At 47.2% G+C, this 14,341-nt stretch overlaps 1 protein-coding gene across 3 annotated transcripts in view; it reads left to right on the forward strand.

Annotated features, from left to right (window-relative positions):
- PBX3 (PBX homeobox 3) overlaps positions 1-14,341 on the forward strand; it is a 216,832-nt gene that overhangs the window by 67,442 nt on the left and 135,049 nt on the right. Inside the window, exon 1 of one of the 3 annotated variants that reach the window (XM_048512553.1) lies at positions 10,989-11,033. The exons of the other annotated variants lie outside the window; for them this stretch is intronic. Within the exon in view, the coding sequence (XP_048368510.1) occupies positions 11,027-11,033 (7 nt within the window). The 5' untranslated portion in view covers positions 10,989-11,026. Of the gene's footprint in view, positions 1-10,988; positions 11,034-14,341 lie in introns of those variants that run through there. 3 annotated transcript variants of the gene reach the window in all.

Here is a 14,341-nt window from a genome sequence, read left to right on the forward strand (position 1 = left end):
ACTGCCTCCGCACCCCCCAACCACCCAGACGGAAGATTGCAGGGACCGATACGGCTCCTCTGCTGAGAGTGGGGGCGGAGAAGACATGGGCCACGCTGAGGAAGGCTGTAGTCCCTCCAGCCAGAGCAACTCAGCCGTGGAGGAACCAGATGCACCGCAAAGATCCAGGCAAGATTGCGGGGAAACGGAGGGGGGAGGCGCTTCCCTAACTGACTCTTGGGCCAATACTTCCCCTGCGCAACTAATGCAGCTATTTACTAAAAGAATGAGGGAGGAGATTTCTCTGTACGATAGACAGAAACAGAAAAGCCACAGCAGGGGGCGCAGCAGATCCAGACGTAGGGATAGACGCAGGAGAAGATACAGCTCCAGTTCTCCCTCAGGGTCCCGCAGCCCCCCCCCATCCACCTCCGCCCATAGAGACCAGTTAAACATCTCAGATGAGGAACACAGCGAGGAGGAGATGGTTGAACCTGTTGAGCATTTCTCAGAAAATGAGGAAGCCCCCCCCTATTGAAACCTGCTGGAACAATGCAAAGCGATCTCTTTAAGCAAGCAGGAACTGCCCCTCATGTTGCTCCAAAAACAATCTCACAGCGTTGGAATTACTACTCGATGAGGCAGAGACGCTGAAGAACTCCATCGCCCCCCTCAGATTCCCAAAAGCCTAAAAGAAAGGCTGCCCCTAAAGGGAAGAAAAGATATTTTTCCTCGAACGGAGAGGAATCCCCGAAGTTTTTTTCCTCTACCTGAATATTTTGAGAGGAGCATTAGGAGAGAATGGCTCAATTTAGACGCCAGCAAAAGCTGCCCTTCATTACTTAAGAAGCTTTACGTGCTTCCAGACCATATCCACTCCATGATCCAAACCCCTCTAGTCGACGCCCCTGTTGTGGCAGTCCAATCAGGAGGCCTAGTCACAAAGGATGGAGAGGGCACCCTGAAAGATCCCTCAGACCGCAAAGGGGAGGTCATTCTTAAAAGAATGCACGACCGCCTAGCCCTCTCAGTTAGAACACTGGCATCTTCTGCCACCATGGCCAGAGCCGCCATAGTCTGGGCCAGAAGGATTTTATCCATCATTCCCCCAGAACACATAGGGATTAGAGAGGGAATGGAGAGAATGCTGTCGGCCGTCTCATTCTGGGCTGACTCCACCTTTGACGCACTCATCCTTAACTCCCGCATTATGGGCCTGGGAGTTTTAGTTAGGAGACAGGCATGGCTTAGGGCCTGGCAGGCCGACTTCCATTCTAAGCAGGTGGTCGCAGCTTACGACTACCACGGGTCGCGCCTGTTTGGAAAGGAGTTAGATACAGTTTTGGTGGAGTCAAAAGGCAATAAGAAAACCATGCCCAGGTACGTTAGGTCAGATCAAACCTCCTCCTTCAGACCCTACACCACTTTTAGGTCGCAGCGCACTCTAGCACGTGCTCCCAGGGACGGCAGACGCTGGTCCAATACCACCTCCTTCCGCAGACGCCCCACCAACAACAACCACTCCAATAACAACTCTTCCTTTCGTACCTCCAACTTCAGGCAGGGCAGGGGGGGCAAATCCTTCCAGCCCGACCGACCTGCCAGATCCTGACCATCACGACATTCCGGTCGGCGGCCGCCTGCAAAAATTCCATCAGCGCTGGACAGGCAACCACGTCGACCAATGGACTCGAGAGGTGGTAACCACCGGCTACCTCATAGAGTTCTACAGAACCCCAAAACCGCGATTTCAAGCCTTCCCCACACTGCGCAACCCAGTAATGAAACTGAGAACACAGGAAGCCATTCATCATCTTCTCCAGATCAGGGCAATCGAACCAGTGCCATCATCGGAGCGTTCCTGCGGAGTCTACTCCCACTTCTTTACCGTACCCAAGAAGAACGGAGAGTGGCGCGCCATCCTAAATTTACGGTATGTAAACAGAGCCATCCGCCTGCGGCGATTCAAGATGGAAACCCTACGGTCCATCGTGGAAAATCTTCGTCCGGGGGACCACCTCACGTCGCTAGATCTCACCGAGGCGTACCTGCACATACCCATAAATCCACGCCATCGATGCTTCCTGAGATTCGCAGTGGGGAAGGAACACTATCAGTACAGGGCGCTCCCATTTGGCCTCGCCACCGCCCCAAGAGTTTTCACAAAGGTGCTCCTAGCACCCATCACGGCCCTCAGAGAACAGGGCACCCACGTGCACCCCTACCTCGACTGTTTTACATTTTAGTCCTACCGTCAGGCCTCCAAAGAGAAGCGAGGGAAGATGTACGGTCGGGTGATGAAAAACTCTGCGCTATCACTGTTTCCTAATTAATCTGCCAAAAAAGCTCATCAGCCATGTAATCTACCACGCGCATGGAGCACCTAGGAGCCATGAATAGACACTCCAGCGCAACGCAGCCATCCTCTCACGCTGGCGTCCCTGAAAAATTCAGGAGACTCTCGACCTCCTTCATAACAGCCAGGAAGACATCCATCCTTCAGTTAGCTAAGCTGATGTGGCCTCTCTCCTTATCCATAACGGAGGAAGATAATGGGGTTCCAGTGGGGACGATTCCACTTGTAGCGAATCCTCCAGAGAGGTTTCTGAGGACCTTACCAATGGTACACATAATGCAAAAATAGACAAGACAGTTATCATCCCGGGCGATGGTCAAACAGAGCCTCACTTCCTGTGAGTCGCACCTCAAGAAACATGTCCACAGGCAGGAGGTCTACTGCCTTCCACGAATGAAGAGTGCAGATTTTCACAGACGCCAGCCTCCGGGGCTGGGGAGCCTCCCTCCAGGGCAAAGCCGCCCAGGGAATCTGGACTCCTGCCCAGACCCAGCTCCCCATCAATCTTCTGGAGATGATGGCCATTCGCCTAGCCCTCCAGCAATTCCAAGAACACATCCGCAACCGTCATGTACTGGTGAGAACGGACAACGTTGCAGCCAAGGCGCATCTCAACCATCAAGGGGGCTCCAGATCCCTCCAGCTACACGAGGAGGCCGCCAACATCCTGTCCTGGGCAGAACAACATCTGCAGTCCCTGTCAGCAGAACACGTCAAGGGAAACCTCAACATAGAGGCCGACTGGTTGAGCAGACAAACCATCCTGGAAGCGGAATGGAAACTTCACCCATCCATTTTCCTCCAGATCAGCCACCAGTTCGGGACTGCCCAGATAGACCTCTTCGCATCAGAGAAGAACCATCAACTACCAACCTTCTTCACCAGATATCATCATCCCAGAGCGGCGGCCACCGATGCGCTGACATCCCCATGGCCCCCGGGCCTACTATACGCCTTCCCACCGGTCCCGGTCATACCCAAACTTCTGAGGAAGATATGGAAGGAGGAAGCAGACGTGATCCTGGTCGCACCCTGGTGGCCGAGAAGACCGTGGTTTTCATCCATTCTTCAACTGTCCGTCGCGCCACCCCTTCGACTTCCTACTCCCCCAGACATGCTGTCTCAGGGACCCATCCTGCACCACAACCCTCAGTGGTTCTGCTTAACCGCATGGCACTTGAACGCGCGTCGCTAGAGAAGAAGGGTTACTCACAAAAGGTGATAAATACCATCATGGCCTCCCGACGCCCATCTACCACCCGTATCTACGACTCTTCGTGGAGATCCTTTGCCAGATGGGCCCACCACCACCACGTTGACCCCATTAGCCCCAAGGTTTCCCAGGTCCTGGCCTTCCTGCAAGAGGGTTCAGAAAGAGGCCTCAGAAGCGCAACACTGAAAAGACAGATGGCAGCATTATCCACCGTCTGGAACCGGCTCCAGGGCATCCACGCCTCAAAACACCCAGACATATTTAGATTCCTTAAAGGAGTCCGCCAATCTCAAACACCAGTCATCCACCGCTTCCCTTCGTGGAAACTGAACATCGTGCTAAACGCACTTACTAAACCGCCCTTCGAACCAGTGCAATCGGCACCACTAAGATGGATCAGGATGAAACTATTATTCTTAGTGGCGATCACTTCTGCCAGAAGAGTATCAGAACTTCATGCTCTATCTGTCAACTCACAACTCTGCGTCTTTCACAAAAACAAGGTAGTCATGAGACTGGACCCCACCTTCCTACCAAAGGTAGGATCGCCCTTTCATCTAAAACAAGACATCGTGCTACCATCATTCTTCCCGTCTCCTAAACATCCCAAAGAAATACTTTGGCACACCCTGGATGTCAGGAGAGCTCTTAAGGCGTACATCATCCGTACCGAGGACGTCAGAAAAACTGAGTCCCTGTTCATTAATGTGTCTGCGCCCAACCTGGGAGCACAAATGTCAAAGGCAGCCATTAGTTCCAACATCAGGGCATGCATCTCAGAAGCATACAGATCATCCAACATCCCCATTCCACCGGGGATCACTGCACATTCCACCAGAAGCGCTGCCACCAACGCAGCATTCAGACGCCAGATACCCATAGAGGACATATGCAAAGCAGCTACATGGTCCTCCAGTACATCATTTATTAGACATTACAGACTCCAATCCATGGCCGACAATGACACAGCCTTCGACCACCGAGTCTTAGAACATATTTTCGGTGATTGACCCCACCCATTAGGGACACTGCTCGGGGAGGTCCCAATCAGGATGCCCGAGCCTCGCCTCCAGGAGAACGGTCCATTGGTAGACTTACCCTGAAGGGGCCTTCTCCTGGATGGCGACGAGGGCATCCTGGCCCTCCCTGAGATATCACCGAAATCCAAATAACAGTTCACATAGTCAAGTCAAGTTTTAGTCTAGGGAGCCTGGTTTAGTCAGCTAGTTCTCTCCCTAACTGCATCTAGTTATATTGTTAGGCACGTTGCCAATTACTGTTCCTTGTCTCAGATTCTGTTGTTACTTCCTAATGTTTTGTTCCACATGCTTTTGTCTGGAGCTACTCTCTTATACTACTATGCTTGTCAAATACTGGATCCGAAATGGGTGTCCAACCCCTCTACAGGAAGTGACAACAAAGTTGGTCCTGCCTCCCTGAGAATGAGTTGGGAATCACCCAATCAGGATGCCCTCGTCGCCGTCCAGGAGAAGGCCCCTTCAGGGTAAGTCTACCAATGGACCGTTCTGGTTTCACTTTGGAGTTGGTGTTTTCCTTATCAGTGTCGGTTGAGCAGGGCAACTAAAGCACCACCCACAACTGATTGCTGTTATTGCTAATCCAGATAGCATCCTGTGTTTCTTAACTGGGTCTCTACCTTACAGTATATATGTGTTTTTCAATGAATGTTATAAATAAAACTGAACTACTGCTCATTGGGGGGGGGGGGGTTCATCTAGAGGGGAGAGCCTCCATTGTGTTCTTGTTCTAGCAGCCTTGGATGCAGCCAGCACTTCACTTTTCCTTCAGTATAAAACTGTTAGAAGATACAGACGTGAGTTTTCCAACTTAACAGGCAGCATTTTTTTTCTCTTTGCCTCCCTTTAAAGAATTTGCTCAGTATCACACCAGCAGCAGCAGAAGGAGGAGATTTATATCCCCCCTTTCTCTCCTGTAGGAGACTCAAAGGGGCTTACAATCTCCTTGCCCTTCCCCCCCTCACAACAAACACCCTGTGAGGTGGGTGCGGTTGAGAGAGTTCAGAGAAGCTGTGACTAGCCCAAGGTCACCCAGCTGGCATGTGTGGGAGTGTACAGGCTAATTTGAATTCCCCAGATAAGCCTCCACAGCTCAAGCAGCAGAGCAGGGTATCAAACCCGGTTCCTCCAGATTAGAATGCACCCGCACCTGCTCTTAACCACTACGCCACTGCTGCTCCTTTGAGTTCCAGTGAACTCAAATGCTTGCTAATTACTTTACATTGTTTTAGTTATTTTTCGTAAAGGTCTGACCCTAATTATTCAGTTCTTCCTAGAGCTCAATTCAGGCGTCAGAGCAAAAGCGAGATCCACCAAACCAGATGCCGGATAGACAGCAGTCGTGAATAGGACCAGTCTTCTAGCGAGTCCACTCCTGGTGGGAGGGCAAAGTCCTTCTGGCCTGCCAAGCTGTCATTTCCTAACATCTCCCCTTGAACACAACGAGCAGCTGAGGGGCTGTTCCGCAATTCCCAGGGCATGCACTGGAACTGTCCTGTGGCTGTCCTAGTTAAATGGAAAAGTCACAGAACAGTGGAGATGTGTGATGCGTGAACGCAACCCATCCCCGCAGCTGGTGCTTCAAGTGTCCCACAGAAATGTTTTCACAGATGGGGAAGTCTCTGAAATAAACAGATAATTCTCCCAAGTTGAAGGTTTTCTTTGACTCTCTTTCCACTTATTCATTCAAAGGTCTGCTTAACTGGCAGCATCCTGCAGCACACGTCAGCTCGGCAGCTTACTTACAGAACGCCGTGGAATCATTTGTTGTTCTGAATCTTCTTTTTATGCCTTCGCTCGCCATTATTTGCAAATGTCCGTAATTCTGTAAAGGGAATCAAATGCAAGGTGAATCATTTCCGGGGGGGAGGCAGTTCCCCCAAGCATGGCTTGTTTAAGAATATCCCGGCTAAATAAGGAGTTACTTGAAATCGCTTTTCGTCCGGGGTTTCCAACTTTGGGGAAATAAACCTTGCCTGTACACACTCTGAGTCTTAATTTCCAAAGATTATATAGGAGGAGAGAGAGGAGAAGAAGGAGTTTCATCAGGAAGGTGCAAGTTCAGATATCTTGGCGTCGTTTGACAATTCTTGCATGTTTATTTGGGGATGGTGGCCTGCAGATGCTTTTTTATATCCAGGTTGGCCTTTTAATAGAACCTCTTCCCTTTCAGCTAGTAGCACTTGGCCGAAGGGGATGGCCATTTGAAAACATGCCAATCACATTTTATAATCAACAGTGTGTGACTCGGTTGTCTGAATCCATGCTGAGCTGACATCCAGGTGACTGTGTTTTCTGGAAGTATTGTCCCAGCAGTGCTTGAGCAACATTGCTGTAGTTTTTGATTCTGTTGAACTGAAAATATTCTCTTGAAGAGGACAGCACCAAAAAAAATATATCCTGCTTTTTTTTCTTTCTTTTGCATTGTCTGTGTTGATCTGAGATGGCTGCTTTGGGAACGTATTGATAGGGCTGCCTGCGATTTCTGTTCGGAGCTCTTTTCTGTATACAGAGCTGACTTAGGGGGCTCATTATGAGACAGCTGCTGAATCTTTTGAAGGGTCCACTGCTGGCTTCTGACCTGCCATCACACAGTATTCATCTGTGCCTGCAGTGGGTATTCTGGGCCATCCTGCTTTTCTTGGTGCATGCACTCACCTGCAGTAGCCATAACTTATGGCTCTTCTTTCTAACCCCTTGCCCTTTCAACCCAGAGCGTTGTATTGCCTCTGCTTCCGGGGAACCACTTACGGCAGTTCCCTAAAATGAAAACAGCTGGCACCCAATGATCCAAAGCCAAATTTTTGTTAATGGTATAGAGAATAAATAAAAACCAAAGATGCAGATTAGTTTTGGCACTGGGGAATCACCCCAGAGGAGAACTCCGTATCTGGGGCTTGGAAAGCAGAAGCAACAAGTGGATAACGGGTAACACCATCACACCCTGTTTCTTCCAACAGCAAGCAAGGAAAACCAGTTGACTGGCTATAACAGCAGATGGATAATAAAGAGATCTGTTTCCTTGCTTCTTGTTGGTGTTATCCGTTTTGCAGAAGAAGAAGAGTTTGGATTTATATCCCCCCTTTCTCTCCTGTAGGAGACTCAAAGGGGCCTACAATCTCCTTGCCCTTCCCCCCTCACAACAGACACCCTGTGAGGTAGGTGGGGCTGAGAGAGCTCCGGAAAACTGTGACTAGCCCAAGGTCACCCAGCTGGCATGTGTGGGAGTGCACAGGCTAATCTGAATTCCCCAGATAAGCCTCCACAGCGGTAGAGCGGGGAATCAAACCCGGTTCCTCCAGATTAGAATGCACCTGCTCTTAACCACTACGCCACTGCTACAAAGAAGAAAAAGAATGATTTAAAAGCCTTTTTATTCTTCCCTTCCGCCCAAGTATTTAAGCCATTAAAGTCGTAGAAGGATTTCAATATTATAAATAAAAAAACTAAGGAGGAATATGCAGTCAAACTAATTTCAGCAGAACTGTAGCAGAATTGAGAAATATCAACAGCTCTATGGAATATATAAGTCTTTATTTGGTATCTAAAGATAAATTCCATGTTAGCCCATTGAAGTCAGGACAGCACAAAAGTCTAGAGTCATCTTAGAGATTGAAGAGGTCTACTGTGGCTTTTGTGATCTAGAGCCCTAAAAGTCAGATCCAGACAATCTGCAATCTGTGATATATTTATCCTAGGTTGTCAGGATATCTTGCATGGTTCTCCACACTCTGGTGAGAGATTATGGCTAGTGGTAAAGCATTTGCTCTGTATACAGAAGGTCCGCAGCCCCGTCTTTACCTTTCGTTAAAAGGGTCATGTGTTAGATGATGTGGAGACCTCTACCTGGAACACTGGAGATCTGTTGCCGGAGTGGGTAATACAGATCTTGATAGACCAGTGGTCTGATTTCGTAAGCAGCTGGCTTCATTTTATTCTCACAATAACCCTGCGATGCAAGTTGGACTTAATTATGTGAATGGGCCAAGGTCAGTGGTGGTGGGGATTGGAACCTTGGCCTCCGCAGTCTTTCTTGACCTATGACCTTGACAACAGATATGCGAGACACTGCCCCCGTGACAATCCAACGATGGAGCCAGCACCTCCTAGCATCTGCAGGTTGGCATCCTCAGGGTAGGGTGACGTAAGTGAATGGGGCAGACTTGTGTGAGAGAAGTCATTCTCTCAACTGCCCTGCCCTTCAGTGTTTAGACATGATAGCTCTCAAGCCTTCTCCAAGGTTCTCTCTTGCTAGATCTCAACGCTAGGGCTGTCTTATTGAAGCCAAACATCAGTGTGTTTGACAACTTCACTCAGTTCTAGCCTACTGCAGCTGCACTAGCCTGCAGAGAAACATTGAATCCACTTTGGCTATGACACTCAATTTTACTGTAAAACACATTCACGTTGACACGGCATCAGTTTTCAGAAGCATTACATGCATAAAAGAATTCCTCTCTTAACAGTCAGCCTCTTCTCTCTTTCTCCCTCTCCCTCTCTCTCCCCCTCACACCTCACTTACATACAAGCTGTAGCTCATATGTGGAAATCCTTCAACTTTGTGTCAATGTCCTGAAAGGGCTACTTCCTGCTCATACCATTGATTTCAACGCTCTCCTAGCTTACTGCATGGAATCTTGTGGATCATTGCTACAATGGGGAACTTTAAAGCCACGCTCCTTCCTTTTTTGATGGAGCAGGTAGAATAAGGAAGATCCAAGACCACATCTGTGCTCAGCCTTGAAATTTGTTGGGTAGACTTGAGCAAGTCTATGTAAAATTAAAACTCCTCCAAAGTGGCCATGTTATCTCCCCACTGTCATTTTGGAGGATAAAAGATAACTTGGCAGAATTGAGTACGTTTCCATCCTGCCTTTCCTTCAAATGCTAGCTTGTGATGTATGTTGTTCTCCCCTCCATTTTATTCACACAACACCCCTGTGAGGTAGCTTAGTCTGAGAGTGTGACTGACTGAAGGACACCTAGTGAGTTTAGTGGAGAGTGAAGATTTGAACTTAACCTGAGCAAAATTGAATGCTACACGACAGTTGGCAAACTGTGCCTACGTTTGGCCTGAACAGGGGAAAGGGCTGTGGCAAAGACAAATGTCAATCATTGGGACTATGAATGCATGTTTGTTCAGCCACTAAAGGCCAAGAGCAGAAGATGGGAATATTGCTTTCCGGACCAACCAATTGGGGCATCCACCCGGCTGATGCCTGTATAGAAAATGCCAGATGTGGTTTGTTCCAATTTGGAAATAAGTAAATGAAACGATAGTGCTCAGTGCTTCTTGAGCTTCTTTGTGTGTGTCTGTGTATGATCACCCTTGTGTTTATTCAAAGGGAGTGATGACATTGGAGTCAGGAATAAAAAATAATCTCCACCCAACAAAATCTTTGTTCAGCGAGACTTGTTACTTTGAGAGCTTGCTTCTGCTTGGTTTGCAAATAAATGTACTATACGGTTGCTTGTTAGAAATTTTAATGTTAGTCTTGTGTGTCTGAAAAAGAAAGGAGTTCTCTTTTGTGAGCCCTTTCCTACTTCCTCATCTGGATGTAGTTTTTGCTTGCCAATGGCAAGTGTCTATTCACACGCCAGATACAGTTTGTTGGGTAGAGGGCGGTGAGATGAGGTGCTGTCAGTGTACCTATATTGAGACCATTAAATGTTGCTCCTTGCTTGACTCGTGTACCAGTCAATTGCTGATGTAATGTGTGTCTTCTGAATGGCTCTGCTGGAACAGTGTGGAATACCTTTTTTAAAAATGCATTTGAGCTACGAGTATCATTGAGCTACGAGTTTCCCATGTGCCAATTTGTCTCCGTTGGACTTTGATGAACCTGTAGCTTGAGTTGATGGGAGAATGCAGTGGTACTCAAGCTTTATTTAAATTTCCCGATCTGTTTCGGCTTCCACTTAGATCTTAACTTCTCCCTTCATTGCAGGCATGACGGGGGAAGACATGCAATTAATTAATTGTAGAGAAATGCCCTCGTGTAATCTGGCGGGAACTGTATGCGTAAATTTGTATACGCACGCACACTTACACTCGGCAACTGCAGCGTGGAGCGTACTTGTCCTTCCCTTTCTTGTGTTTGACTTCAGCCTGTATCGTTCTCAAACAGTTTTGAGTGGGTGGGGGCGAAGGGGGCGAGAAGAGGGAGAATGAGCTTCCCTTTATCTTTATTTATTTATTAATAAAAGACAAAATGCCTTGGGGAAACAAAAGGTCTTAATAGCTGGTGCTTGGTATCCTTGACAACAATCCCCAAAGAATATTACATTAGGGGCACCGGAGAACTTTTTAAAAAATAAGTAATGGAATTCCGTCTCCATGATGCTTTTAGTAGTCATTTCGGCCACGGTGCAGCGAGGTCATAAGCTGAGCTCGGTGAAGGGAGCCAGAACATGAAATGATGCTGAGAGAACGTCTGGGAGATGAGAGGTACAGAATTACAAGCGAAAGTGCAGGCCTGCTGAGGCAATTACAGCTTAATGGGGTCATTTGGAAGGCAATTGCCAGGGGTTAATGTAGTATGGAGAGATGAGGTGAGATTGAAGTGAAATTTGGGGCTGGGAATGTGTTAAGATGAAAGATCAGAGTGCAGCGGATTCAACGCACAGGGAAAGGGTTTATAGCATGCAAAAGATTTTTTTGGGGGGGAGGGGGAGGGCAGTATAAAAATTAAAATATCTAGTAGGCCAAATGCTTCTAAATAAGCAAATTTTTAAATAATGAAAAGAGGGTTTCGTACGTTTGCATCTGCGAATTCCCCTCTAAAGCATGCATGTTAATTTTCAAAGACTTGATTGGATGTCAGAATTCCACTGCATTTGCTGTGGTCAGATAGGCGATTTGTACAGCCCACTGAGCGCTGCCATGCGTTTCTCCAGCAACGCCCCTCTGGAAATGAACGGAGCTTGCGCAGAAGCAGCACTTAGTGGGTTGCAGTAAATACGCTGGTGGTCTTCCTGTTGTTCTCCCCAAGCTGAACCTCAGTGATCTGCGCATGCGTCCTCTGTCGCGTGTGCTTTTCTATTTATTTTGCAAGAACCCACTGCTTTGGAACTAAAAAGTGAGATACAGACCCACATACACATATTTTGATGTATTATCCGTGGATTCATCACATTATCTTTTCAGGCATTAAAATAATAACTTGCAAGGTGTCAAAATATTAGGAGCATGCAAGCTGGCATTCTCAGAGTGTGGGTATTTTGGTACGCTTAAATATTACAGGTGTTTAAAATTAAAAACGTCAAACCGTGAAGGCGTAATGGAAGTAATCGTTTGAACACACGCGCAGCTCTAAGCTGTGTGCAGCCTGTTTGGTTGGGAATGCGATGCTTTTTCCCTCATTGCGGAACAAGTGAAGTTCATAAGAATTCAAAGGACAAAAGAGATCATTATGCCTTGTTACCTCGGCTAGTTCATTACCTTAATTGCCAAGCGTAATCCAGGCTTGGAAGAAAACTCCAGGGCTTTAAGGAGATCAACACCGGCACCTTATGGCACAGAAAATGGAAGCCCTTTCCTGTTTCCACTGCTGCTCCAGGAGCACTAAACCTTGATCAAAGGCTGAACTTTTCTTCAGGTCGGCCATGTGAAAATCCCCCTAGAGCTGTACCAGGCACTGAACCGTAATGAAGTGTAGTAGGCTGAGCACCGCTTCTGTTGGGTGTGTGACCGTCCTGGATCACTGGCTGGCGGGAGCACATTATCATCCTCTCAGGTGAAATTTTAACATAGTTATGTTTAGTGAGGGATAATGGCTTCTCTTTGGCTCTCTGTCGATTGTCCGGACTGAATGGAACTTCCCAGCATGCCATGCTGCAACCAGCAAACCAGAGTAGGGGATTCAAAGCGAGCCAGAGACTGCTTTTTTCTAGTTGTGGTGTGCTTAAGTTTCCTTCTCTGCATGGAAAGAGATGTCCTTTTGCAGTAAGGGGACATCTGCAGCAACAGGCCTTGCCTACAACATTTTATTTTGCTTGTTAAACAGTTGCTGCTGCTTTGTGATCTCTACATAGTGCCGCAAGCAGGTACTGTTTCTGAAACCGTGTTGGACGCAGAACCTTCTAGAATGGTGGCTAGGGCGCAAGCATTCATGTCCCTCCCCTGGATCAGGTTGTTTCTCTGGTCCATGCAAGTGTGTGTTGGAGGGTGGGGAATTAACCACCTTCCTGCTCAATTTTCTCTTGACCTCTGCAAAACCAGGAACAGCTCCAACCCGCTCTGCAGTAATTACCTTGGAAGAATCTTTCTTTTAGATTTTCACACTTGTATTTACCTCTGTTTTACTGCACGTTGGCCTTTTTTGGCTTGGCATGGGCAATGGGTGCTTGTCTTAACCTCCTTCTGAATAGATTGCATCTTCATTTGTCCCCTAGCCATTCTCCAGAAAGCACACAGTCCTGCAGGTGGGACTGGCAGTCTCCCATCTTAGAAAATTGGCCAATTGGCCATGCTGGCAGGGGCTGATGGGAATTGTAGTCCATGAACATCTGGAGAGCTGCAGGTTGCAGACCCCTGGGCTAAGCCTAGACCTTCAGACCATTCCTCGTCAGTGCAAGGAATTATTCAGTGGAGTTTTCTAACGATGAAATAAATCAGATTAATTGTAACCACATAGGGGTGAGTTGTGTTTCTAAGCCTTTAATTTTCTCAAGGCCTTTCTCGAGCACGGGTGCCTCCTTATTCCATCTGCCAACCTTTTACAGTTGCATATTTTTTGGAGTCTTTAAAAAAATACAGAAAAAAATGAAACCGTATGACCTTTAAAAGCATGGTTGACTTGCATTCATTTTACAACTATCAAAGCAACTCTTTACTGTTGTAAGGTAGGGAAAAAATCAATGATGCAATCTTTTTCCTTTTGCCTCGTGCAATCCGTAATTGAAATGGAAAATCAAATGAACGGCTAACAGATAATTGTTTTATCAATATTCCCTGCCTGCCCTACAAGGGTCAGCCTGGAATGATCATGAGGCACGGATATGATGAGGACAAAATGTGAAATTGAACAGCAAGGAGGTAATAAATCAGTCTTGACAAGAAAGAGTGACCAGCATGTAGCCTGTGAAGGCAGCTTTGGGGACACTTCTTGTCTCAGGTGTCTGCGCTGATTTGAAAATGTGAGAATATAATATTTGAAGCACTACCCCTGGGTAAACAACTATTTTGAGGCAAAGGCAGCATCAAACAGCGAACCTATATTTGAAAATGCTGAGGATAGAGGGCATGGGGTGGGGAGGGGAAAGAGCGCCATGGAAATAATGGAATATCCTAAGATGGTGATAGCTGAACATTCCTTATAGCCCCTTGATAAAAATCCTGAAACACCACTGAACATTTAGCAAAAGGGCACACATGTCTTTTGTATTTCTCAAGCTTGCTTTCTTGTTAAGATAATTAAAATCCCCAAAGTTCAATTCTGATATGTCCCCGCCTCCTGCAAATCTAATATATTTTTTTTTGCTCCATTTCCAACAGAGTTGTACAAAATTCGTCCAAGGTTAAACCCTATGTTCCTCAATAGTTCTCTGCATAAAGTCTTGGGGTTTTTTGTCCAGTCTTGGTGAATGTTCCAACAAAAACCCAGATATACTTGAGTGTGCTATTTTGGAACTTCTAGGCATACTTAGCCACTAGACTGCAGTGGTAGCTTCTGCAAGATGCTTGAGCACTGACTTGATGGACATAATCATGGATTGGTCATATAAGCCTCAAAGCTGTTGATCATGGTGACTCTG

This window comes from Sphaerodactylus townsendi, linkage group LG12 (genome assembly GCF_021028975.2).
Source record: "Sphaerodactylus townsendi isolate TG3544 linkage group LG12, MPM_Stown_v2.3, whole genome shotgun sequence".
NCBI classification, from domain to species: domain Eukaryota; kingdom Metazoa; phylum Chordata; class Lepidosauria; order Squamata; family Sphaerodactylidae; genus Sphaerodactylus; species Sphaerodactylus townsendi.